Below are 24,295 nucleotides of genomic sequence, written 5' to 3'. Positions count from 1 at the left end.
TCTCTTTGAATACAAAACAAGGCATTTAGAAATATATTTATTAACTGTACCAGGTGCACAGGCCAGAGAAATTTATTTTCTTCCTTTCTTCTAAAGCCAAGTCATTTTTAACTGAGAAACACAGTATTGTTTTTACCATACTGAGTCTGAAAGGTCATAAGCATGAACATGATAAAGTAGCACTTTAAAAAAGACCTTTAAACAAAAATTGCCTCTTGTAGATTGCAAAAATTCTAACCTAAGGGTTGGTTTTAGAATCACAGGGTGGTTTGGGTTGGGAAGGACCCTAAAGCCCACCTCATTCCAATCTCCCTGCCATGGAAGGGATGCCTTCCATTAGACCAGGATGCTCCAAGTCCTGCACAACCTGGTCTGGAACAATTCTGGGGATGATGCAGCCACAGCTTCCCTGGGTGTCGTGGGGTGACAGCCTTTATCCCAATATCGTGTGTTGTGTCTGGCAGCTGTGTCTTTTCTCTCTTCCCCCCGCCCCGGCCGTCTTGCGGGCCGGGGAAGAGAGAAAAGGCGGGGCGGGGAAGAGAGGAGGGAGTGTCACCGGGCGCTTTCGCTTTTGGCTTCTGGCTGCTTGGCTTGGCTTGCCGCTTGCTTGCTTGCTCCTGCCTCGGCCCCTAGCTGATAGTTGTTTTGCTGCTTTTGCTTTCTGTGCTGTTTTTTTCTTTTCTTTCATTCCCTCTTTCTTACCCTCCCCTGAAGATACTGGACCGGCTCCGGACCTGACCTGAGACGTCCAGGACTCCCCCGGAGTCTGCGAGAGAAGCTCAGCGCCCTCCACGACACTGCCTGGTTTCTTTTCTTTTCTTGTGTTGGGGAGTGTTCTTTTGTTACTTGATAATAAATAGGTTTTGTTTTTCCACTTTGCTCCTCCGAGGAATTCCTTCCCGAACCTGGTATTGGGGTAGGGGTGGTTGGAGGTTTGTTTTTTGGGGGTCTCCCTTTTGGAGATTTCCCCTAATTTGTCCTAAACCAGGACACTGGGCAAACTATGCCAGTGCCTCAACAACCTCACAGGGACCAATTTCATCCTAGGATCCAACCTAACCCTCCTCTCTGTCAATTTAAAGCCATTCATAGGCTCTGAACATAATATAAGTAAAAAAGTCCCTCTCCAGCTCTCTTGGAGCCCCTTTAGGTACTGGAAGGAGCCTGAGGTCTCCCCAGAGCCTTCTCTCCCTCAGTCTGCCTTCATGGGAGAGGCACTCCAGCACTCTGAGCACCTTTCCATCCTTCCTCTGGACTCTCTCCCACATGTCCACCTCCTGCCCACTGTGCTCCAGATGTCTGGGATGCAGGTGGCATTCCAGGCTGCAAGAAAACATTCCCAGGTCACACTGGTGTCATTGGCAAACGTGCCCCTCCTTGTTGGGGAGCACAAGGCTCAGCACAGCACTTCTGCTCTTTTACTCCTCTAGTATAGCTAGAGAAACTGTAAGCCATAAATGTGTATTAAAATGTGTAAAAATTGTTATTAGATACAGAGGGGGAAAATTTTTAGCAGCTTTCCTTTATTGCAGATGACAATAGATAAGAGTCACCTGTATCTCAATTGCATTTAGATAATGAATCACTCATTTGATGAATACAACAATGCCTAAATAAACAGCTAATCTGCAATCTGTATTTCCTTGTTCATTTACCTGGTGGCACCCCTCCAAAGAGAGGGAAAATCTGAAATATCCTATTCAAAAGCTGCCTCATGAAGCACAAGAGAAGCATGGTATAATCCTCCAGATTAGAGAGTGAATAAAGTTTAGCAAACAGTTTCACATGTGCAGTTGTGTCAGTAATACCACCTAAATTTGTAAGAAAAAAACCACAACAGGCAATACAGCTGGAGCTTGACAATTTTTGTTACTCTCTATGCTATTTGTTTAAAATTAACCAGGATATTTTCACAAAAACTAGAGTTTGAGCTGGGCCACTATATCAACTGATATGAAAGGATTCTACTTGAAAGATCAACTTAATCTAGCAGTGTATTCCTGACAAAGCCAACAAGAACAAGTTGTTCTTCACAAAGCCTTGGAAGGCAGTGAGACTGTCACATACAGCTAATGATTAATGCAGTACATACCCAAAAGCCCCCTGAAAGAAGGGTAGTTATGGAAAAAAAGAAGAAACAGCACAACCTCCAATCCTCCCCTCTGCTTTTCACTAAGCAGCACAAAAACAGACACAAGGTTGCAGCCCAAGGCATTTCCCAAGTCAACCAATAGTCAGGAACAGGTAAGAAGTGGCTCAGTCTCAATCAGCACCTAAACCTCCAGCTACATGGTCTAGGAATTCTTCTCAGAGGCACTTCTCTCTCACAGATAGCTGTTATCCATACAAAACTGTTTTACTGATAACACAACAAGAATATTTTAATATTACAGAAATTCAGTAGGTAATTGAGCAGTGCCTTGAAAATCAGATTATCAAATAATCAATGGAATTATTCTGTCAAATAGTTTAAAAATTATGAGATGATGGACTCACACCTCTCTAAATATTTTTTTTTCCAATTTCTGTGTTACTCATGTACAAGACTTTTGCACAGCCCAATCAATGAAATCTGACATTTGATTAAACTTGTTTCATTGTGAATCTATCAGAAGACCAATAAAGCTCAGAGAAATGTTTGGAAGCTCACAAGTTTCACCTGCTGCCAGGGAAAGACCAAAAAGGCCAGGTCTCATCAACAACCCCAGGAGGAAAGAAAGGAAAGGAGAAGAGATAGAGAGAAGCTGTATCTCTGCAGAATCATATCTACCAAGCCAAGAAAATTTTGCTGTATTAATCTAGCACCCAAAGCAACAGCAAACACAAATTAATCCCCAAACTGTTTTTTTACAGGGCTCTTATGCATTCAGATTCAGTGCTTTGACATGAAATTGTCACAACAATTTCACAGACTAAAATTCACACAATGATTTCATTTTCCAACTAGAAATAGATGGAGAATTGTGTATTTTGCTGGAGGGTTTCCTGTTGTCTCTGATGCTCCAGTTCTGGTTAGCAACTATGAATTCAGTGGGACCATTTGGAATAAATACATTTCCCTGTAATCAAGCTTTCACTGAACTACATGATATGGTTAGCAGTGATGTTTTTCACACTTTATTTATTGGAATGAATTCTCCTGTTCATTTGTAGATAGATGTACTGAGAAATATGCTAAAAATTTATTTTAAAAATTTCAGCAGTCTCATGCTGCAGAAAGAAGGCCAGGTAAAGCTTCTAAGGATCTACCACTTAAATCTCACCTGTAAGTAGTGGCAAACTCAGGTTGATATGGAAGCACAACAAATATAAACTAGCAGGCTTGCAGACTGCTCTGTACATAATATAATTAGGAACAGGAGCTGGAAACGTGCATGTGACAAAATATGCTTCCTGTGTATGCACTTCCTGGCTGTTCTGGGGGACAAGAATATGAATGTTAAAATTAACTACATCATAATTACTGTAATTTGAACTGAAAGAAGCCAAAGGCTATAATCACATGCTCATATAATAGTATTAAAGGGTTTACACACAAATATATGTTCTAAAAATTACTAATTTTTTTTTCAATACTTATGGAAAGATGTATTACCAAGCTTACTAAATTCCCATGCTAGAAAGTAGAAAATTAAGGTCTGCCCTTAATTTAGATTCATATTTCAAAAACTGTTTTGTAAATGCTTTTCTACATTTAATTCTGCCAGAATATACATCATAGCATTTGCTATTTCCAAGCACATCAATTTTGCAAATAATTTTCATTTTCACCTGTGCCCTAATACACAATTTCCATTTAAAAAAAAAAAAAAAAGCTTTTAGATTGTTTATACATTCTTGGTGCTTGGTGTTTGTCCTGTGGTTCTCATATCAAATCTCTCAGTCCTATGATATTTTACCATTGTTTAAAACCAAAACTACAGTACATCAGTCTTGACTATTTGGGAAAAAAAACAAATCAAATTTTCTGCTTCATATCCAGACTCTTAGAAACATCCTTCCAGTTCAGCCAAAACACATCAATAAGCTTATTTCTTCACTGGATCAAATTTTCAAAGAAATAGACAAAACTTAAAATATTGTTAGAGACTCTTTTTACAAAGGGTCATAAGGCTCTATAAAAGAACCTGAACTGAGAATCCGTATCAAAAAAACCCTGAACTTTCTAAAATATGAGATAGCATTTGTAGCAAGATATGTACAACCATGTTCAGTATTATATGCTACACCCTGCTCTCTCTGGTGCACATAAGCCCTGATTTTAAATTGCTTCTTAGTCTCTAGAGTTTCTAAACATCAATGTCAACAATGAATGAATTTGTGAATAGACTGGGACTTCAGTCACTGCAGGATCAAGCCTTTGGCATAAGTTCAGCAGGTTTCAGAACAAAATAATTTTCAACGTTGTCTTAGGAAAGTTCTGTTATTTACAACTACACCACTCTCTGCTATTGAAAACTGAACACTAGAAGAATCCAAAAATCCAGAATTTTGCATTCAATGTGAACATAATACTTACACCTTACATACTAACTAAATATATAGTTACTAATGCCAGCAAACTAGAAAATCCAATGGTAAAATCAGCAGTTTCAGTCCAACCAGCTCTGATGAAATAAACTTCTGTCTTCTGCTGCCAAATGAGCTCCTCAGCTCCAGGAGCTCACCAGTTACATGGCAACAGGCTTGCCAGCCCTGCAAGCCAAGTACCTCCATCACAGAATATGAACATAAATTTTGCATTCAATAAAACTCTTCAGCTGCAGAGTTATAAACCAGAATTGGAGCAGTCAGACAGCCAAGATCCCAGCCCAAACACTGCCCCAAGTGCTCTGCACAAGTCTGCTGCCTTACTGCTCCACTGCTGGTTTAATTTCTGTTTGCATTCCTCATTGGAAGGGAGAATTTTGCATGTCTGATAAGACATTAAAAAATAATTTAATCACTACATAAGTACAGAGAAATTGTCTAATTATCCTTGAGACTATTGGCAGGATGGGGGAAGAATAAAAATCCCTAAATTCACACCAAACACGTTTTGAAAGTTAGTAACATATTGCATTTCTTGGTCAGTGATCAATTCCAGAATCCAAGGATGTTCTCCTAAAATTAATGACTTCACCTCAAATTCATCCCCTCTCCATTATCTGTGCCAGCCATTCCTGTTGAAGATTTCTCCCACTTACCACTTATCAAGAGCACCAGATGTATGGAGCTCTTAAAAATAAACAGAGATCCTTCCCTGGCAGTCACCCAAAAGAGGAGTACAGAGTCAAAAGGAAAGGACAGTGAGATCAGTCAGTGGTGGCTCCATAAACAGTTCATGACTTCTCATTAATCATTACACAGCTGAACTACACCTGAATAATAAGCAGTAGTAGAAAAGTGTCTAAAATGAAGTTAAGAAATGATTTAAAAACTGGTGTCTGCTCTATTTTAATAGCAAACATACACATTATGTGTTGGGTGGTTGTGAGTATGGAGGGATGAAACAGACATTGCTGTCACTGAGATGCAAACATTTGTCTTTCTTCATTGAAATGCAAAATACTTTGGATGAAAGACAGACTACTTTTTGAGTTTTGAAAAATCTGAAGTATTACAAAGTATTTTAAAAGGTTTTTAAATAAGCTTGCAACAAATGTTTTGATTTCAGTATATTTTCAAAAACATTCACTTAGTACTTCTGAAAAATCTGAGAATTACTTTCTGCTCTTTGAATTTCATGCAATTCCTACAGGTTATGACCCATAATTATTTTTAAACTCTTAACAGACCTTTTGTGCCCAGATCCCAAAAGACACAAATATATGCTTATATACAGACCTCCATAAATTAAATACAGATATTACAAAAATTACTACATTCTGTTAAATAAGCTAGAAGTCAATAGCTGTGGCATTCCTACTGAACAGGACACATGCATGTCCTTATGTCCATAAATGAATTTATAAATGCAAGCATGCCTTGTAGCTTCTCCTTGGCAGCTCTCCAGGGATTTTCTAATATTTTAAGTCAAGAATCACTATTAGCAATAAAAATGCCTCTATGGAAGGTGATTTCTTTAACAACATGTAGAGATTTTTATGCACACAGAAACAGTTTTCAAGATGACTGACAGGGAACTCAATAAGCAGAGCCTACAATGAAAGCCCCACAAAACCTGGATGCAAGTGGGACTTAAAGACTCCCATATGAAGGAGGAACTTCATAAACCCTGGATTTGAGTAGGAGAAAGACAAACAGGAACTGTCTCTCTGCTCTCATTTGAAAGAAAGTAGAGACAAAAAAGTGTTAGGAGAGTGAGAAAGTGGTAGGAGAGTGAGATTTCCTCTGCAGCAAGATGTGGCTCAGGAAGGAAAGTTTTCTGCAGAAACCAACATTCTGGTACTATTCCAAAACCAGTAACTGGTAAGAAAAGATGAAGGCAGAGGCAAAAACAGGAGAATCTAACTATGGAAGTTCTCACTCCTCTATTGAGAATAAAGAGTCCATTTGCTCTCTTCTCTGACTAATAACAAACAAAAAGTACATTAATTAGAGAGACTACTGCAAATGAAAGTCAAATATGGCCTTAATTAAAAATCCCAAAGTAATAAAATGGTCATTAACAATCTAGCAGTGCAAGAAAGCTGGAGCTGGGCAAATGACAGTCATGTAGCCCCCCTGAAAAAACAGACACTGTAAAATGCTTGGTAGTGATCTGCCACTGGCTCAGTCCCACTCTGCTGCAGCTCCTTCAGTCTTTCAAAATTTGCCTGTGACACAATTTAGTTAGATAAACAGTTGTCAGCAGCCCCTTAATTACATTAGAAGAAATGTTCAGATATATCATATATATGACATCTTTTAAGACCAGAAGATATTAGGTAAGTTTCTGCTTTTGAAAGAGATACTTTTTTAAAAAAAAACCTTCCTAATACATCAGTTTGCCAAGACATCCCTTTGGGAATTAAGTGGCAGAAACATGAAACGCAAGATCAGCAAATTATTAAAATACTGATATAGTAACTCAGAGCTGAGCAACTAATGAGCTGTAAAGTTCACTTCTAAAAGCAGGACACTCATATATTAAACATGCCCACAGTATTTTCACTGTTCATTATAAATATTAATTTAGAGTGGGAAGGTGAACTGTGCAAAATAAAACTCAGATAGATTCTGATAAGATCCTTCTAAGGACCACATTTCTTTGAAATAATACATAGTGGCTAAAGACACAACTCTGACAAGTTTGGTATTAAAATGCATTTTAGCATCATCCTAAGTGAATCCTAAATTAGCTCAATGACAGATGAGCAGAAGCAGACAGATGAGTTTCAATTTACCAAACAAACTGAACTGCTACTCACATTGCAAAACGAATCCAAAATTACCATAAATTACAACTATTTTAAATAAAGGTAAAAATATAGAAAACCATCAGTCATTCACATATGCAGCACTGTTAATGAAATTCCTTCAAAGAAAACAAATGCCAAAACTTTACTGCAGCACACATTATTTTGTGTTTCATCCATCACAACATGCTCTTCCCCTCTGATAAACAAGGACACAGTAGTTTGTAGAAATGCTGACAAGGAGAAGAAACCCACTGCATATTATCCAGCTCTCTTCTGCCCACACACCTCCCTTTCCCTTTGATGCTCCAAGTCTCAAAGCAGGAATGGACACAACACGTGCCTGCACTAGAGGACATTGTTGGTTTCCAGAACAGGTACTTACATGCCAGTACCTATCTAGAAGCACTGGCTCACATGATCAAATGCTTCTCTTGCTTCTCCTAATCTTTAGCATGCTTGTTATTTAGCAAATATGAGAGTATTTGAACCTCTCTGATAAATTGGTGAAAGTTGTTGTGAAGTGACAGCTCAGTTAAGGCTGAAAAAAGATACTGGCAACCTTGTAAGACTTGGTGCTTGCAGTGACTTAAAAAACTTCTTCACAAAGGAACAGATAGCTTAATACAAATATCATGTATTTCCCACAAGGAAATTAGACACTTGTGCTTTGGTATAACTAACCAATAATTCTGTTAATGCACTGGATGCAAATCTCACTGAGTTTACCTAAGACACAAACATATGGCAACACAGAAGTGTCAATAAGGAACAAACTGACACATTAAACTAGCAAATATACTGACCTAGCAGGCAAAACCACAGAGAGAAGATGATAAAAGAAAATAAGCTGCAAAAGAAAATTGCCTCTATGAGATACTTATAAAGTATGCAGTGCAGAGAATTTAAAATACAGATAAAAAGCACAGGAAAAATATTAACAATGAACAGTTAATGACAACAAAAACAACTTCAGCTGGGAAGACTGAAGCAAAGTATGTACCTGTGCTCTGGGCTGGGATCCTGTCATACACTCTTGGATGCTGGACTTCATTCTGACCTAATAATACTACTCATGCTGTCATGGTTCTTCAAAACAAACAAATAAGTAAGAATAAAAAAAAAACAACTACTCCCTCCTGAAACACCAAAAAAAGCCTGAATTTGTACTGTCAGTCACAAATGCTTTATTCAAAAAGGTTAAATTAATATGTTGCAGCACATAGGACATTTTAATAGTGGCTTTAAGGACATCAGATTCCTCCTGAATCCAATTACTCCTTACAAGAATGAAGCTGATCTCCTTCTGATGCAACCATTAAAGAATTCAGTTGCTCCTCAATGTACTGTCAGGATCAATAACCAACTCTGAAGAAGATTACTCTAGCACATTTTCCTAAATGGGGAAAATCAGTCTGCACAGGAATTCAGGTGGCCCTTTTTCATTTGGATGACTGCCTGAGTCTTTTTTCTAGAGTTAGATGCAATTAGGATATTCCTGTTGACAGATATAGCTCTAACATCCAAGAGGAAATGGCAATTTATTCGAATAAAAAAATTGTACTGACGTTCACAAGCAATATTTTTGAAAGCATTTATGTACAGAGAACTTTTCAATTTCCCACTAAAAACTCAATTTTACCTTAGAAAAATTCTGTCATTTAAAAAAGATGACTTTTTTTTTCCCCCTCTCTCTCCTTTTTCTTTTTTAAACTTTTTCTGAGATATTTGGTGCACAGTAGTTTCCATTTCTGGTTTTCATACTGTTTTGGAATGGGAACAATCTTGAGGCCCAGACTCAAGGTCTGTTCCATGCTCATTTCATTTTTAGATTAAAGCATATGTTAACGAAGACCAAGAAAGCATGTGCATGTCTCTCCTTCTTTAACATATTCATATTTTTAATATACTGCCCAAGCTTCTTTAGTTGTGCTAACTCTCAAATCAGGGTCACTTTCATTGCTTGAATGATTTATTTCTTCTAATATCCAAGGGAAGATGTAGGAGGGAAGAAAAATGTTAATAATTAAAAGTTAGATGTGAAAACTAAAAACTGTGATTCCATAAGTGCTCACTCCAACGAACTAAAGCTTCATCAGGCACAGCTCCTCATCCTCATCCTAAATGCCCAGAGTCTTTGGTGTAGTCAGATCAATTTTTCATTTTGCAGAAACTTGAAAGCCACTATTACAAAAGGGTATCTGTGAAGCAATGCTCTTCTTTCAAATGAGAAGTTGTCAGGACAACAGGATCTGACTCCAAGTATCTTGCAATGAACAAAACAGCAACCTCCAGGGAATGATGCCAGTCAGCAGCAAAGGGAATTTATGGCCAGGAGCAACACACAGAGTCACAGTTTCATTGCAACATCCATCCTGTATCAAGCACCCTTTGATCTCTGAAGTGCTGAAGGGCTTGTCAGTCTTACGGGACACACACGTCTGGGAGGAGTCACAGAATCATAAAATCATTTGGGTTGGAAGAAACCTTTAAAGGCCACTGAGGCCAGCCCCCTGTCATAAGCAGGGACATCCTCAACTAGATCAGGCTGCTCAGAGTTCCAACTAACCTGTCCTTGAACATATCTGGTGATGAAGCATCCTACTTCTCAAGGCATTGTAAAAATTGTGCCACTGTGAACATTTCCTTAACGTTTTATTCTGAATCTGCCCTCTGCAGTTTAAAGCCATTAGTCCTTGTCCTACTGCCACAGCCCTGCTGCAAAATCTGTCCCCATCTTTCTAATAATCTGTTCCCATCCTTCTAATGATCCCCTTTCAAGAACTGAAAGGCTGCTGTAAGGTCTACCCAGAGCATTCTCCAAGCTGAACAACCCCAACTCTCTCAGCCTCTCTCCAAAGGAGAGGTGCTCCAGATGATCAACTTATTATCCCTCCTCTGCATCCACTCCAAGTGGTCCATGTCCCTCCTGTGCTGAGGATTCCAGAGTTGGGTGGCTGGGTCAGAGCAGAGGTGGAGAATCACCTCACTAGAGCTGCAGGTTATATTTTTGATGCAGCCCAGGACACAATTGGCTTTCAGAGCTGTGAGTACACGTTGCTGGGTCACACCCAGCCTCTCATCCACAGCACACTCAAACACTTCTTGGCAAGGCTGCTGAATCCCCTCATTCCCCACCCTGTTCTCATCCCAGGAACTGCCTGCAGGCAGGTGCACTTGGCTTTGTTGAACCTCATAAGATTCCCATGGGCCTATTCCTCAAATTCATCGAGGTCCCTCTGGATGGCATCCCATCCCTCATGCTTGTGAGCCACACTCAGCTTGGTGTCATCTGCAAATTGCTGAGGGTGTGCTTGTTCCTTCTGTGTCAGCCAATGGAGGTATTTAACAGCACTGGTCCCCATACAGAATCCTGAGGGATATCACTTTTCACTGATGTCTGTGTGGACCTTAAGCCATTGACCACCACCCACTGGATGGGACCATCCAAGCAATTCCTCATCCACCCAAACAGTTCACCCATCAAATCCATCTCCTTTCAGTTTAGAGAAAAGGATGTTGTGGTGACCATGTGTCCTGGGAAGATCCATAATTTTACTGCATTCCAGATCTACCTGCATCCAAGAATTGTTAGTGTCCTTAAGACTTTGCATCCAGAGACCTTGTGTGTGTGTGAGGAGGTGCTATTGAGGCTGTTTTCAGAATTGGCCCTCCCAGGGCATTCCTTTGCCACACAGTATTTGTTTTGCAGGCTGTTTGGTCCTTGCTCAGGGAAAGTTTTTCCCTCCCTTTTTGGGATCTCTCTTTGTTTTTTGCCTCATCTCAGAGAGAGTGCAGTTGGCAGGTTTGAGCTGCCTTGGGGCGAGTTCTGCAGGTGTCTGCCAGTCACTATAGACCCCAACAAGCTGTTCTGAATCCATCAGCTGCCTGCTCCAGGAGAGAGGGCTATGGGAGCAGAACCCTTCTCCTCCTGGCAGCTTTGGCTTCACAACCATAGCCATCCACAAAGACTGCATTTTGCAACTAGAAACCATTTCAAAGTGAATTTGCAAACTCTGCTGGCAGCAAAAAAAGCCAGAGAGTTCCCGGAGCCCTGCCATGCCAGCATCCACCAGTGCTTTTACCTCCCACAGCTGCAAGTGCAGAGCACAGCAACAGCAGCAGGGCCTGAAAACAGGAGGAAGCAGCAGACAGACCCCAGCAAGTCTTTATTTGCTGATAGAACTCCTCTGCAAAGCTCCTGCCTTCCCAAGAGGGATGCGATGGCATCTTGTCCCTTTGTCCTACAAGCCTGAGGTGTCCCTGCCTCATGCCATCTCAGGAAAGGCTATTTCTGGCTTATCTCTGTTCCAGTACGGTTGTGAGTTTTTTGCAGTTTGGTACCTAGATATTATTGACCTTTTTTTTTTTTTCCTGTTGGCATTCTGTTTGTTAGTAATGTGTTATTTTTCCACTTATATCCACTCTTATCTCATTCCTTAATGGTGGGAAGGGATTGGTTGGAATGAAGGGGAAAGTTACCCATTTCAGAGAGCCCATCTCTTTAAACTGTCTCAAACCAAGACACCATGTCAAAGGCTTTACAGATGAAAAGAGATGACACCCATAGCTCCTCCCATGTGCACCAATATAGCCACTCTATCATAGAAGGTGACTAAATTGGTTAGGCAGGAATTGCACTGGTGAAATTGTGCTGGCTGTCTGAAATCACCTCCCTTTTTGAGTGAACATATCTCAAACCACTTATTTTCAAGTCTCTACCCTTTTGTGTAAAAGAAGTTTTGGTAAAACTTACCTCTGGGTACTTCACTTTTAAAGTTCTGTGCAGCTCTCGGAAGCGGCTGTACCGCCGAAACACTGTCCACGTCTCATCCAAAACTGTTATCTAGAGCAGGCAGTATAAACACAACAAACAGAAGTAAACCCACACAGTGTAAAATCCATGCAGTACACAAGGTTATAAGATCAAAATGGACAGTTCTTAGCTGTCTTAAATCCAAAACTTTATAAAAGTTTACTTAATTCTTCTTTCATTACAGTGACAGAACTGTATTTAATAAAGAGCACTGACTGCAAAGCAAAAAACATCTGGATGCATTTATTCCTTAATCCACAGTGGTTGGATAAGACTGTAAACACATTAGAACATCCCCAATCCCTTCTTGGTGCAGCTATTTGACTCTCAGTATTACTATCAGTGGGTGTTCCATTAAGGAATAAATAACATCCCGAGTAAGTAAAGTGTAGCCTCTCAAAATATTCACAGAAATGTATATTCTTTTAAACAGATATTGACAATTAACAAATACACATTTCTTGGACATACAGAGTTCATGATCACATAGAAGGGGATTCCAGTTTGTAGAGTAAAATATTACACCAGCTTTTAGTAGAAGATATTCCTTTAAGACACTCTTGATCTGTGTTTTCAAAATGGTGATGAACATTCCATTTATAAAGGAAGTTTTCTTAAAATAAACATTATTACTCCTGAGGATATAGTGCATAACAACAGGAGCAATGAGGGGGGACAAACCAACCTTACCATCAGTTATTCTCAAAACTCAGATATTAAACACTATCTGAAATTAGGTGACATTAATTAAGGACATTTCTAAGTGGGCCATGAAAGTGTTCTGACTAAAGTATTTGACTTTACAGCCAAAAGTCAAAAGACTTTGTGCATCTCTGGTGATCCAAGATCTGATTTGGTCCTTGTCATCTTCTTTGTTTACTTTCCAATTTCTTGTAATGAGACTTGCAGGTAATAGCAAAATTTTATTGTTGTTATAGCTGGAATGATTGAAAAACAAATTTCAATGCTAAACAAAGTCTTAAGTGGCCCCCAAAACACAGCAATACTGCTATTAGGACAGGCAGAATCAATCTCCACTTGTATAAAGAGAATTAAAATGCACCTGGCATAGCAATGGCATTTCTAGAAAATGGCCTTTCACTCCTACAACTGATCCAACAAGTCTGGGTTGGGATGATTTTCCTCCATTTAAAAAAAGCTGCATGACAGACTATACACTCTGTAGGAATGGGAGAGGGACATATGCAGGTGCTTTGAACCAGTAAAGCAATTCTGAAAATCCTTTTCTTTTTACATAGTTTGCTAATACAGTTAAAAGTATTTTCTTAAGAACAAAAATCATATGGTTAAGTACATCTGCAAGACAGATTTGGGAATAGTCTTATCTAGGCACTGCTGTGATCCTAGATTTGCCTCAGAATTGTGGGTTGTTTTGTTTCTCCCATTCAAAGGCAGCATTTCCTATGTAAAACCTATAAATCTGAATGGAGATATCACAGTCCTGTCTCCTTATCTTCTCTTCTCATGATGACTGATAGAAAACAACCTAGGAAACATTTTCAATCCATTGCACTGTAAAGCACAGAACAGAACTTGTCCTCTTTCTGCTCCACAGCAACACAAGTAACACCATGACCACGGTAGAAAAAAGCAATATTCCACCTCATTCTGAAAGTAATGAGAAAAAAACAGGAAATGCCTCATTTCTTTATCTAGGCTGGTTAAACTGTCTACAGTCATCATGAGAACTTGTATTTCTTCATATTAATCTTGTTGAAACTGTTCCTCACACTAGGAAAACAGCATCTGAAAAGCTAGAAGTTTTCTAAAAAATTCTTATAACCTTTTTCTATTTTATTATTGAGGGTATTAATCTGATAATGTTGACAGAATATTAGATTTCTTACTAATGTAGGCAGTTATGGGGCATGCATCAGTTTCTTAAAGAACTATGTATCAATGAGAACTACCTCTGCTTTATTCCCACTCGGCAACAGTTCACCAAACTCAGAAATAAATTTGGACTAGAAATGTGAACTTTTTGAGCAGATTCAACACAGCATCTGGCTGCACAGAAATGCAACTGGATCTGAAGGAAAGCACTGTTTTAGGGTGCATCTGCCTGGATCTTTTCTTATGGAGTACTTGTCAGATATCACTAAAAGGCTTTGAAACACAAGAAAACCAATTTTGAAAGAATATCAAACAGGATAAATAAAAGGAGAGAACTCAGAACAATGAGGAAAAGATCAATGAGAATGAGAAGGCTTAACTACAACTTTCAGTATTGTCAGAGGATCCCTGCAGGGCTGTGCTTGATTGCAGACTTTGTTTCCATCACCTGCTCCCAGGAAACCCTGCATGTCTTTCTGAGAGCTGGAGTTCCACCTTCCCTGCTGCCTTGCTGCTCCTTCTGCCAACCACAGGTACTGTCTGCAACCATGGGCACTGTCCATAACAAATGCCACTGGTTTTATTTGTATTTTATATTTTATTTATTTATATTATATTTAAGAGCAAAAGCTCTTCCCACACTGTTATAGCACAGCCTTGTCTGAACATCCTGACACAACATGAAAGGAAAGAGGGGAATACGTGAATAGTTCTCTGCCATACTAATTCAGCTCTAGCATAAATATTTTTAGACCTGATTAAGGTATTACTGTTTCATCATGTCTTTCAAGACAACACATAAAACTGTCACTCAGATGGAAGCTTTTTTGGAAATTAATCAATTCTTACAGAATACTTAATAGCAGACTAGGACAAATAGCTCATTCCTGCTGCAAAAGAAGGTGCTGTCTTAGCTCTAATAAATTATCAGTTTCTTCCTGTTTTGAATTCTTTCCAGTCAGTTCTTGTAGGACTCACTCAACATCTTTAATTAGGATCTGTATCCAGTGGAAGAACCTGATTAGACAGAACATCCTGCTGGCCTATTCCCATACATGTCTACACCAAGAAGATGTTTACCCTGCACTAAAACAAAACATTGTTGGTTAATATGTTAGGGTTTAAAGACCTATGAATTGATTATGAAGCTGCCAAGGGAAGTGGAACTCATTCTCTCTCTTCTGGCATTTAACAAAATCTTTACTACTGCATGTCATAAGAAATTAATGTATTTGTTATATACAGAAATTTATTACATTTGTTGCTCTATATAACAATATGCAGGATTTAACTACAAACACAATGACTAGAAACATCTTTTGATGAAAATATATCTGAGATACCTAGAATTCACAGTTTTGGGGACGATCTTAAAATTCAACTCAATCATCACTTGTCACTTTGTCAGGTTCCAAAGTGCTATGACACACAGACAGGTCAGCTATCCATTTTCCCAAAAGCAAGAGGAACCTTGCTGAAGAAAGCTTATTTAGGACCTAGAAAAGAAAATGGGGCTAGCAACACCTCAGTCCTCCCCCACAACTGACATATATTTCAGATAACCTGAAAATAAACTTGAACTAAGTGAAGTAAGGTTGAAATCAAGAATTATTTTGACAGCTGACATGGTATTCTGACCTATGAGGAAGAGATTAAATGAATAGGTACATTTAGTCTCCTCCCTCTGCCACATTTTCCTGATTTTTAAGGCAAAAAAAATATACAAACCTACTATTTCAGATGTTCTGATTTTCTACAGAATAACTGCAGGAGCTTCTAGAGATAAATACAGATCAAAGCAGAGCTGGGAGCTCTGCATGGACAATGTTTAAAAAAAAAAGTTTGTGGAAGGTCTGTGGATTGTAGCATGGAGCTAAATCCTGACTACAGCAGGAGCAATCCACTGTGGCACAGAGACCTGGGGGGAAAGGAAAAAGCATTAAGCTTTTTCATTAGATTGATTCATGTGAGAGAATGACTATAAGAAACATCCCCAAAACTGCCAAACTGCATATGCAAACTCCTCCTTCATGCTAAGATCTTGTAGAGGCTTACATGGGTTTTACTGATGAAGGGAGAATGCCTGGTAAAGAAATCCACCAACGTATCAGAACAGAAGCTACATTTTTACTTCAGCCATCTTCACTAACCATTAGCTAGTCCAGTAAATCCCATGTGCTGAAAATTGAGTAGAAGAGTCCTTGGGGATGTTTCATGTGCACTTCCTCATCTCTCAGCATCTCCCTGGCTCCAGGCTTTCACTAGCCCCAAGAAAATCAAAGTTCAACAGGCAAAAAGGAGGTGTTCCACCCACAAATAGCATGGTATGTTTCAAAATGATAAATTTAATTAGCACAAACAAAGCTGAGACTGCCCATCTTAATAAAAGCCTTTTCAAAAGAGAGCACAGTTCAAAAAAGGTCCTTTACCCTGTGAGGAAGGTCACTCCTCCACCTCACAGCAGCTAATGAAGCATCTGGCAGCACATTCAGGAAAGGAGGATGCCAGTTCTGTCTCTGATGCCATGTGCATCAGTTATGCTACACATATGTCCACACACATTGAGAGCACATTTCCAATTAGACTTTAGATCTCACTTTGAAAAAACACTGGCTGTGTACCAGAGGAAACAAAATTAGTATGCTGTTTTTCCCCCAGCATTTCTACACAGAAAATCAGCTGAGAGTTTGGAGAAGCAACACCTTGGAAATGCAGAGTGGGAAGAATCAGAACACTAAAGAGAGTGTGAAAGGAATCAAGCCTTTGTCTTGCCTATGTGCAAAATACTTAAATAAAGCTTTCATGCTTTCATTATTGCAGGTAAATATTTCAAATCTAAGCCTTTTCTACAGCTGACACTTGCATCTCAAAAAAGGGCTTTCCTATAACCAATATGCATTTAATCCTCATCTCTGGAACTCTTCAAATTTAACTGACATTGGCTCTGGAACTGCTCACCCCAAGAGTCTGGCCTCCATCCTCCTCTGCATAATCAACCCATTTGGAAAATACTTGTATTTACAGTGTCCTCTACTGTGCATTCTTCTCATCTCTCTTATTTAACAGCACCGAGAAAAAGAGAACCAAAATCCGCACTTAGTGGAACAACAGCATTAAAGAAAAGCAAATGATAAGCACTTACCTTTATCTCAAACTCATAGTGCTCATCCTTCCCCTGCCCACACAGCACATACCGTGGGATACTGATCTTGATGGGGTCCTTGAGGTCATCTGGATTTGCTCCCAGGGAACGACACACCATCCTCTTTCATGCACATACCAAATAGGGAGAAGAAAGGAAAACCAAAATCACTACACAAGGAAAAAAAGAAAAGAACTTCACTGAAAACGAGGATGTGTTCTTGGTCAGAGGAGCAGGCAAAGAGGAGGTAGAAATTACTTCTAAAATGAAGGAATTATTTGAAAACAAAGTGGATCTTGTCTTATAAGCAAGCTCTAGCATATTTTTTGTGCATAGAAAAATTCAGGTGAAGTGTATTAAAAATTATTCCTTTATTTGAAAAGGCTTTTTCAGCTTAGACATCAAAAACAAGGGAAAGCAGAAGACTTTTTATTACAACCCTTTCAGAAAAATCAGTGTATTAATCAAGTTTTCACAGTTACCTCTATTTTTTGTACATCTCTATCTTTTATAACAAATGTTTAAAATATCATGCAAAGCTGCAGGGGTCTAGGCAATTCAGAAAGCTCTTAAACTTTAAAAGTTCAAACCCATTTTATAATTAAATAAGCAATCCACAGTCACAATAGTTTCCTAGTATTTTTTTTAATCACATTGGAATCCCAGAAAACTCAACTATGATAAATTTGCACAGTCTGGACAAAACAATCTAAAAATTTATTTCCAATGAGGGCTCATTCCTCTGACAGCCAGATGGAATATGTAACTCTGAAATTATGCCAAAAAGAAAACATTTTTGCAACTGAAAAGATTAATGCTTTGCAGTCATTTTGCCCAAAAGGAGCATAAGCATTCAGAGGGAAAAAGTAGAAAAACTGCCTTTAAGGAAGTCCTCTACTTGCTCCATTGAACATATTTGGTCTGAAAACCTTAATGAACTGGCACTTAAAAAAATAACAGCAGCATGACAAATATAAGTTAACAACCAAAAAGATTGATAAACTATCACTTCACAGTTATGACTGCGTTATATATTTGTATTTAGCACTGCTATTCATCATTTGAGCTGTGACTGTATTCTCAACATTCATCTTCTTTGTAGCAACTCCTGGTGACTTCCAGTACACATAAAGCTGGAGAAGGATTTGAAACTCATTCATAAACACCTCTGCCTGTCACAGAGAGCATTTTGACACCACCATGGCTCTCAAGAAGAGGAGGCTGTTATTACATTGCCAGTCAATTATAAACGACAATGTAATTTCCCTCAACATTAGCATTAATAAAACAAAGAAAGTGAATTTTTATTCCACTGAGTTAATCTAGAGTATATTTACCACAAACGTTTTTTTTTTTATTTTAAGAAACCATGAAAAAGTTCATGTTTGAATGGAAAAATATTTTTAGCAACCTTTGTTTTCATAAGAAATATTGTCTCCTGTCCACTTTGCTCTCTGTAATTACTGCCCACATTACCAGCTTTTCAGCTAAAACTCATTTCTGGAGCACTGAAATGTAAGCTGCTCTTTCCTTGGGGGAAAAGAGAAGTTCATTCCCCTGAAAACAACATCATCTGTTTTAAAATAGCAATAAAATGGTAAAGCCACTCTTAAAGCCACCTCTGTCAACGTGTAATTTATTGACAGTCGTTTTCAGTGAGCTATTACAAAGAGCTAATAGAGAGAAAAACAATCTCAAACACAAAGTGTTGAGGAAAATGCACCCTAATACATTAAATAATGCTTTGATATTCATAAACAATGATCTTTACTTCACATAGTAAAAATAGCAGAAATATATAGAATAAAATACACTGCTATGAATTTCTTTTTCGTGAAAGTGCAGAGTACTCACTGAGTTAGATTTTTTTAATAGCACAGAAGAGAAAAATCATTATTGGGAAATACAAAATGCACAAACATTTAACTTTGGAGTATAATCAGAAAAAAACCACTGGTTTCAGAGACTGATTTCCTTTAACAGCCTTGATCAAGGCAGTTCTCTCAGGTAGTGCCACTCAAGGCTGACTTTGGGCAAGGCCCAGAAGAAATCTCATAGTGATGTCAATGAGGGAGCCACTCCTGGGCAGGACTGACATGATGATATTATTCTCTCTACTCATTTGTGTACACGTTCTTTGTTAAAATACCTCAAAATAACATGACACATTTTGCTCATTTTTGGACTTCCTTAAGGAAGTAGAAATATAACAATAAAAACCCCCATAACTCTTTATCCAAACAAGTGCTCATCCTTCCAGACATAACTTCCCTACCCAAAGCAAACTATTTCTTTTTAAATCCCATGTGAGTTACATTATCATGCCCTAACATATGGTAAAAACAAATTGGAAATGTTCTTATACTAGGAGAGAGACTGAAGTCTAACTCTGTGTGATAGATTTCACCTCTGCTTGGCAATATGCTAACAGAATTTAGAATTTCATATTAGACACCACTGGTTTTTCTGCCAAGAACCATCTTCCTCAAACAAGGCAGATGGCATATTCAAGCAACAGGATTCAAAAGATATTCAGCTCCCCTTACAAGGGAAGAAACAAAAAATAGGAGACAACAGCTTATTTATTATTAGACCATCTGACAGGGGTTAACTTGTAAAATACCCCTCATCCTAAGCTAGAGCAAAGCCTTGACTAATGGAAATATTCTATTAATGTCCAACAGCTCCATTTCTTCTTGGGATGCAATAACAAAAAGACTATAAAAGAGGAAATCTCACAGCACCAACAACTCCATCAGTAAGCAAGCAGAGAATGATGAAAGCCAGGCCAAGAACATTACATGGACAGAGTTAAACTCACTCCATCTGCCAGGCAGTGTCCCCAGTTGTCAGCTACCTAGCTGGAGCATGAGAAACGTGCTCACAGATGGCTGACCCCAAAACATCTGTCTTGCCACAGCAGCATCACCAAAGCCTGAAATGCTATTTAAAGCACAACTCCTTTTGCACTTGTGACAAATTTTGATATGGAAGTGCAATAAACATTAAATGGAAAACTCTGAAGAGGAAGAGAATTGTCAATGATAATATTCCCAAAATTGCACATATAAAAGCTGTAAATATCTAGTATTAAGAGCATAAATTGAAAGTAAGATTAAAAAAATCTGCAGATGTTTTGAAATATTGAGATCAAGGGCATGAAGTAAATGAGGAGCATGAAAAACAAAGATTTTTCAAAAAGATTAAGGAAAAGACAATCAAGGAGGAATAGAGAAGACATTAATGAAGATAGATAGTATTTGGAAGGAGCTAGAAAACACAGCCAAAATGGAAATCATAAGACAGAGCTGTAATTATTGTGTTCATCCACCTACCATATAACACAGAAGCATTTAATGTCCTCACTTTCTCAAGGAACTGTATGTACAGCATATCAGAGATGTACAGAATGCAAGCACTCAATTAATAATTATTACTGTTTAGATGTGTTTACACAGATGTGTTTACACAGTCTGTGGTATTCCCTCAGAGCTCAAAGGTTCCTTTTCTCTATTGATTAAAAAGAGTGGGGAAGGATTTTATCAATATTTATTAGCCTTTTATTTTGAATGTATCTAAACTCTTTTGGATTTCAATACCTAGTCAAATGCATAATTAGCCAAATGGCTTCTTCACTTGAACTGAATGTTAATTTCCAGATTTTCAAAGGGATATGCAAACTGCTTTGAAGAATTGATGGGATGACTCTCAGGAGAGTATTTATTTCTTTTTCACAGTATTTAGAAAAAACAATTCCTGAATCAGGTCCAACCTTGTTCCTTTTAGAAAACACAAGCTCAATTTATGTTCACTTCTCTTTGTCTGGCAAAACTGCACAATGGGTATTATTCAAACTCTACAACCAAAGGCTGTCAAATTGTGATCACTGGCATGAAGCATCCAAAATGTTAGGTGCAGAAAAAAAGATATTATTGTCCTTTAAGTGACCTATATGAGGAGTTGTAAGAACAAGACTCCTATACACAGTCTGCTCAGCACAGTCTACATTCACTGATGTAGACAGCAGTATGTGAATGTCACCTAATGAAGGTTTAATCCTTCCCATATTTTCATAGAGTAAGCAAACCAGGTCAGCTAACTCAGTTGTTACAGAGCCATTGTAGTCCATTTGAAAAAAACCAATTATTTATATCTGAAGTCCAGTCCAGTGAAATCTGCATCGTCTTTCAAGAGCTGAAATTCATTTAAATAAATATCATCCTCCAAACAATCAAACTGTAATAATCAAACTTCTCATGTCACTGCAAATTCTTTGAGCAAGGTGTTTGTTATAGGTAAATATTGTGAGTAAACCATCTTCAGCAGAGCACAGAAGTCGAATATTCTGTCCAGCAAAGCCAACTTGAATCTCCTTTACAGTGCTGATAGGAACCTTGGAATACTGCCAAGGAACTCTGGCAGCTGCCTTGTTCAGCTGACAAAATAACAACAGACAGAATGGAACCCAACAAGAGCAAGCAAGCAGGTTCTGGGTCTGGTTTTCTGCAACTGCCAACAGACACCTTTCAACTCCTCAACCCTAACAGAAATCTGAGGTTAAGCACAGATGAAAAATTCCAGTTCCTTTTCCAGAGAACAGACTTGAAGTTTCAAAAAAACATCAGGAAAATGCACAAAGTTCTGCCTTAACACTAAACTGTTTTCTAGCTCTTTTTTCCCCCAATGGCATGCAAATTCTTCAGGGGGCTTTTCTCACAAAGGCATCAGAGATGTCCATGCTTATGCTCATTGTGACAGCCTCTTGCATGGGGGATTCAGGCTGAATGACATTTTGACATTTTAGCACCACCACTAGTGTAGGATATGTCTTTATTCATGCCTGACTTGAGGAACATGTTTACTTGCAAGTTTCTTATAAATGACAGATTTTTTATTAATGATGTTGCTTGGGCACATCTCTCACTTGCATCACACAAACTTCCTAACTCCTCAATCTGTTTAGAACCCACTGCACTGCTGATCAGCTGACTACTGGAATCTTGGTAAAAGCAACAAAGCTGACTGAAAAAATATCCCAAACTGGAAGCATGTTCTGGTCTTGCATCAAAACAAGAAGTTATTGACCTAAAAGAAACCAAATCAGAGGCACTGTGTGCTGGAAGCTGAGAATCACTAGACTGGTCTTCAACTATTGGTTGCACTGTCTTTAATGGGCTGTTATCTTTCTAAGTTTTTGTTTCAGAATGCACATTAGACTGAGAAAAGAGAAGGCACAATATGCTAAAGCCAGTTTGCTCATTTAGCACCCATTAAGGATCCTGCAGAAGAAATCTGTTTCAAGTGGGAACAATCAGACTCAGTTCTTGAGCTCTCACAATCTGGAGAAGTAATTATTTTATCACCAATATGATTGAAATTTTCAACCTTGTGGAGTGAATAAGCCACATCATTAAAATCAGAACTATGTAAAGAAGTAGATAAAACATTCTGATACAGAACATTCTTACTGTTCAAAGTATTAGTACCTTTAGAGTGAATTAAACTACTTCTAATGTCACAATGACATGCAAAGCTCTCCTGCTCTATGCCTTCATTCTGAAATGCCTTCTCTGATGTACAAGGGGAGGAATGTCTTCCAGAACTGGAAAATAAATCCAGCATTTCTGCATATGCCTTCTGTCTTTTATGGTCTCTTATTCCTGCATTTTCTCCACACAATTGAAATCTTTAGACAGAAATGGAAAGCCATAGTGTGGCTGCCACTGTTGACTTTTCTGTTAAAAATTCCAAAAGAAAAAAATAAAAATCTCTTTGTAAAGTCTCCTGACCAAAACATTTCTCTAACTGAGGATTGATTTTGATTAGATTCATACAATCATTCAAAATTGGTACAATCTCTCTCTCTCAAAAACCCAATAGCAGTGATTGAGATCTGATTAAGGAACAGCTCATCTTTTCAACCCACCGCTGCTTTTTCTTTGTACAGCATCCATTTCAGTTGGTTTATATATGCTTTACTCAAAAACCCCAGGAAATTCAACAGGCAATGCAGAAACTCAAACCCTCAATTTTTTTCCCCACACACACACAAAAAAATAATCCCATATGAGCCAACAGAGTGCAAAAAGTCCAACACAGCTGAAAAACATAAATGTAAAAGTCAAAAGAAGTGCAAGTTTGAGGTGCTGCAGCTCTTCTGTTGTTACAGTTTAAATCCATGAAGGTACCTAGGATTTACTCACCAAGACAATAACTGTGTTACAAGCAGCACTTAGACAACTAAATATGGTGGGAAGGGTCTGAGCCTTAGTTTAAAAATACATAAATACATGTATTTATGAATATTTATAAATATTTATAATATTTATAAATATTTATAATGTATTTATACATTATACAATCTAATGTATTTTTTAATTTAATACATGTATAATACACCTATACATGAATCCTTCAGGACACACACAGCCTGCCTGGTTCCTTTTGCTACCTTACAGACACCCTTACAGCAGTTCAGTGTGAGTCAAAAATGTTATGTGTATTCTGAATTCAGACAATCATTGTATTAAATGAATTTATTTTAAATTAAATTTCATTCAATGCTCATTAAACACTTTTCTCCTCTAAAAATAATGAAAGGGATACTATTCCAAATTCAGAATGGTGGCAAAACAATGAAGACAGATCCACCCTAACACCACACCTTTCAAACAAGGAAGAGCCAGGTACAATCTGAAAGAAAATCACTTTGTTTCCAGCTGATAAGATGCACCTCCATCTCTGTTAGCCATTAATCTTGCTGTGAATTCAAAATTCTAATTATGCAGCTAAACATTATGAAATTTAATTACAGGGCATGCCATAATTTAAGACAAGCATTTCCTTCAGACAAATTATGACCTACCTCATACTTCAGCTTGCGTTGAATAGTGCTGTTATTGTGCCTCTCATTATCCTAGGCACAAAAAAAAGGTGCAGGAGGTTATTAAAAAGTGCCTTTCTTGTATAGGTTAATTCTAAAGTATTAGAGGAAGAGACATTATAATAGACAAAAATATCAATCAATATTTATTAAACAAATGGCTTAGAAGTCAATCAATCCACTCTTTGGATCAATTAGATCACCAGTTTTTGAATAGGCATTCGTTTGTAAGTATGAAATTCCATCCAGAAGAACCTCAA

The 24,295-nt window shown here is 38.1% G+C and overlaps 1 protein-coding gene across 1 annotated transcript in view; it reads right to left on the bottom strand.

The window, feature by feature from the left end:
* KIF16B (kinesin family member 16B) overlaps positions 1-24,295 on the bottom strand; it is a 141,164-nt gene that overhangs the window by 30,930 nt on the left and 85,939 nt on the right. The window contains exons 22-24 of the mRNA XM_059469025.1: positions 24,018-24,068; positions 17,153-17,275; positions 12,097-12,186 (exon numbers count right to left, since the gene is read on the bottom strand). Coding sequence (XP_059325008.1) covers positions 12,097-12,186; positions 17,153-17,275; positions 24,018-24,068 — 264 coding nt within the window. The remainder of the gene's footprint in view (positions 1-12,096; positions 12,187-17,152; positions 17,276-24,017; positions 24,069-24,295) is intronic.

The sequence above is a fragment of the Ammospiza nelsoni genome, chromosome 3 (assembly GCF_027579445.1).
Source record: "Ammospiza nelsoni isolate bAmmNel1 chromosome 3, bAmmNel1.pri, whole genome shotgun sequence".
In the NCBI taxonomy this organism is placed as follows: Eukaryota; Metazoa; Chordata; class Aves; order Passeriformes; family Passerellidae; genus Ammospiza; species Ammospiza nelsoni.
Note: the sequence above shows the minus strand (reverse complement) of the source record. Positions and strands in the feature narration are given on the sequence as shown.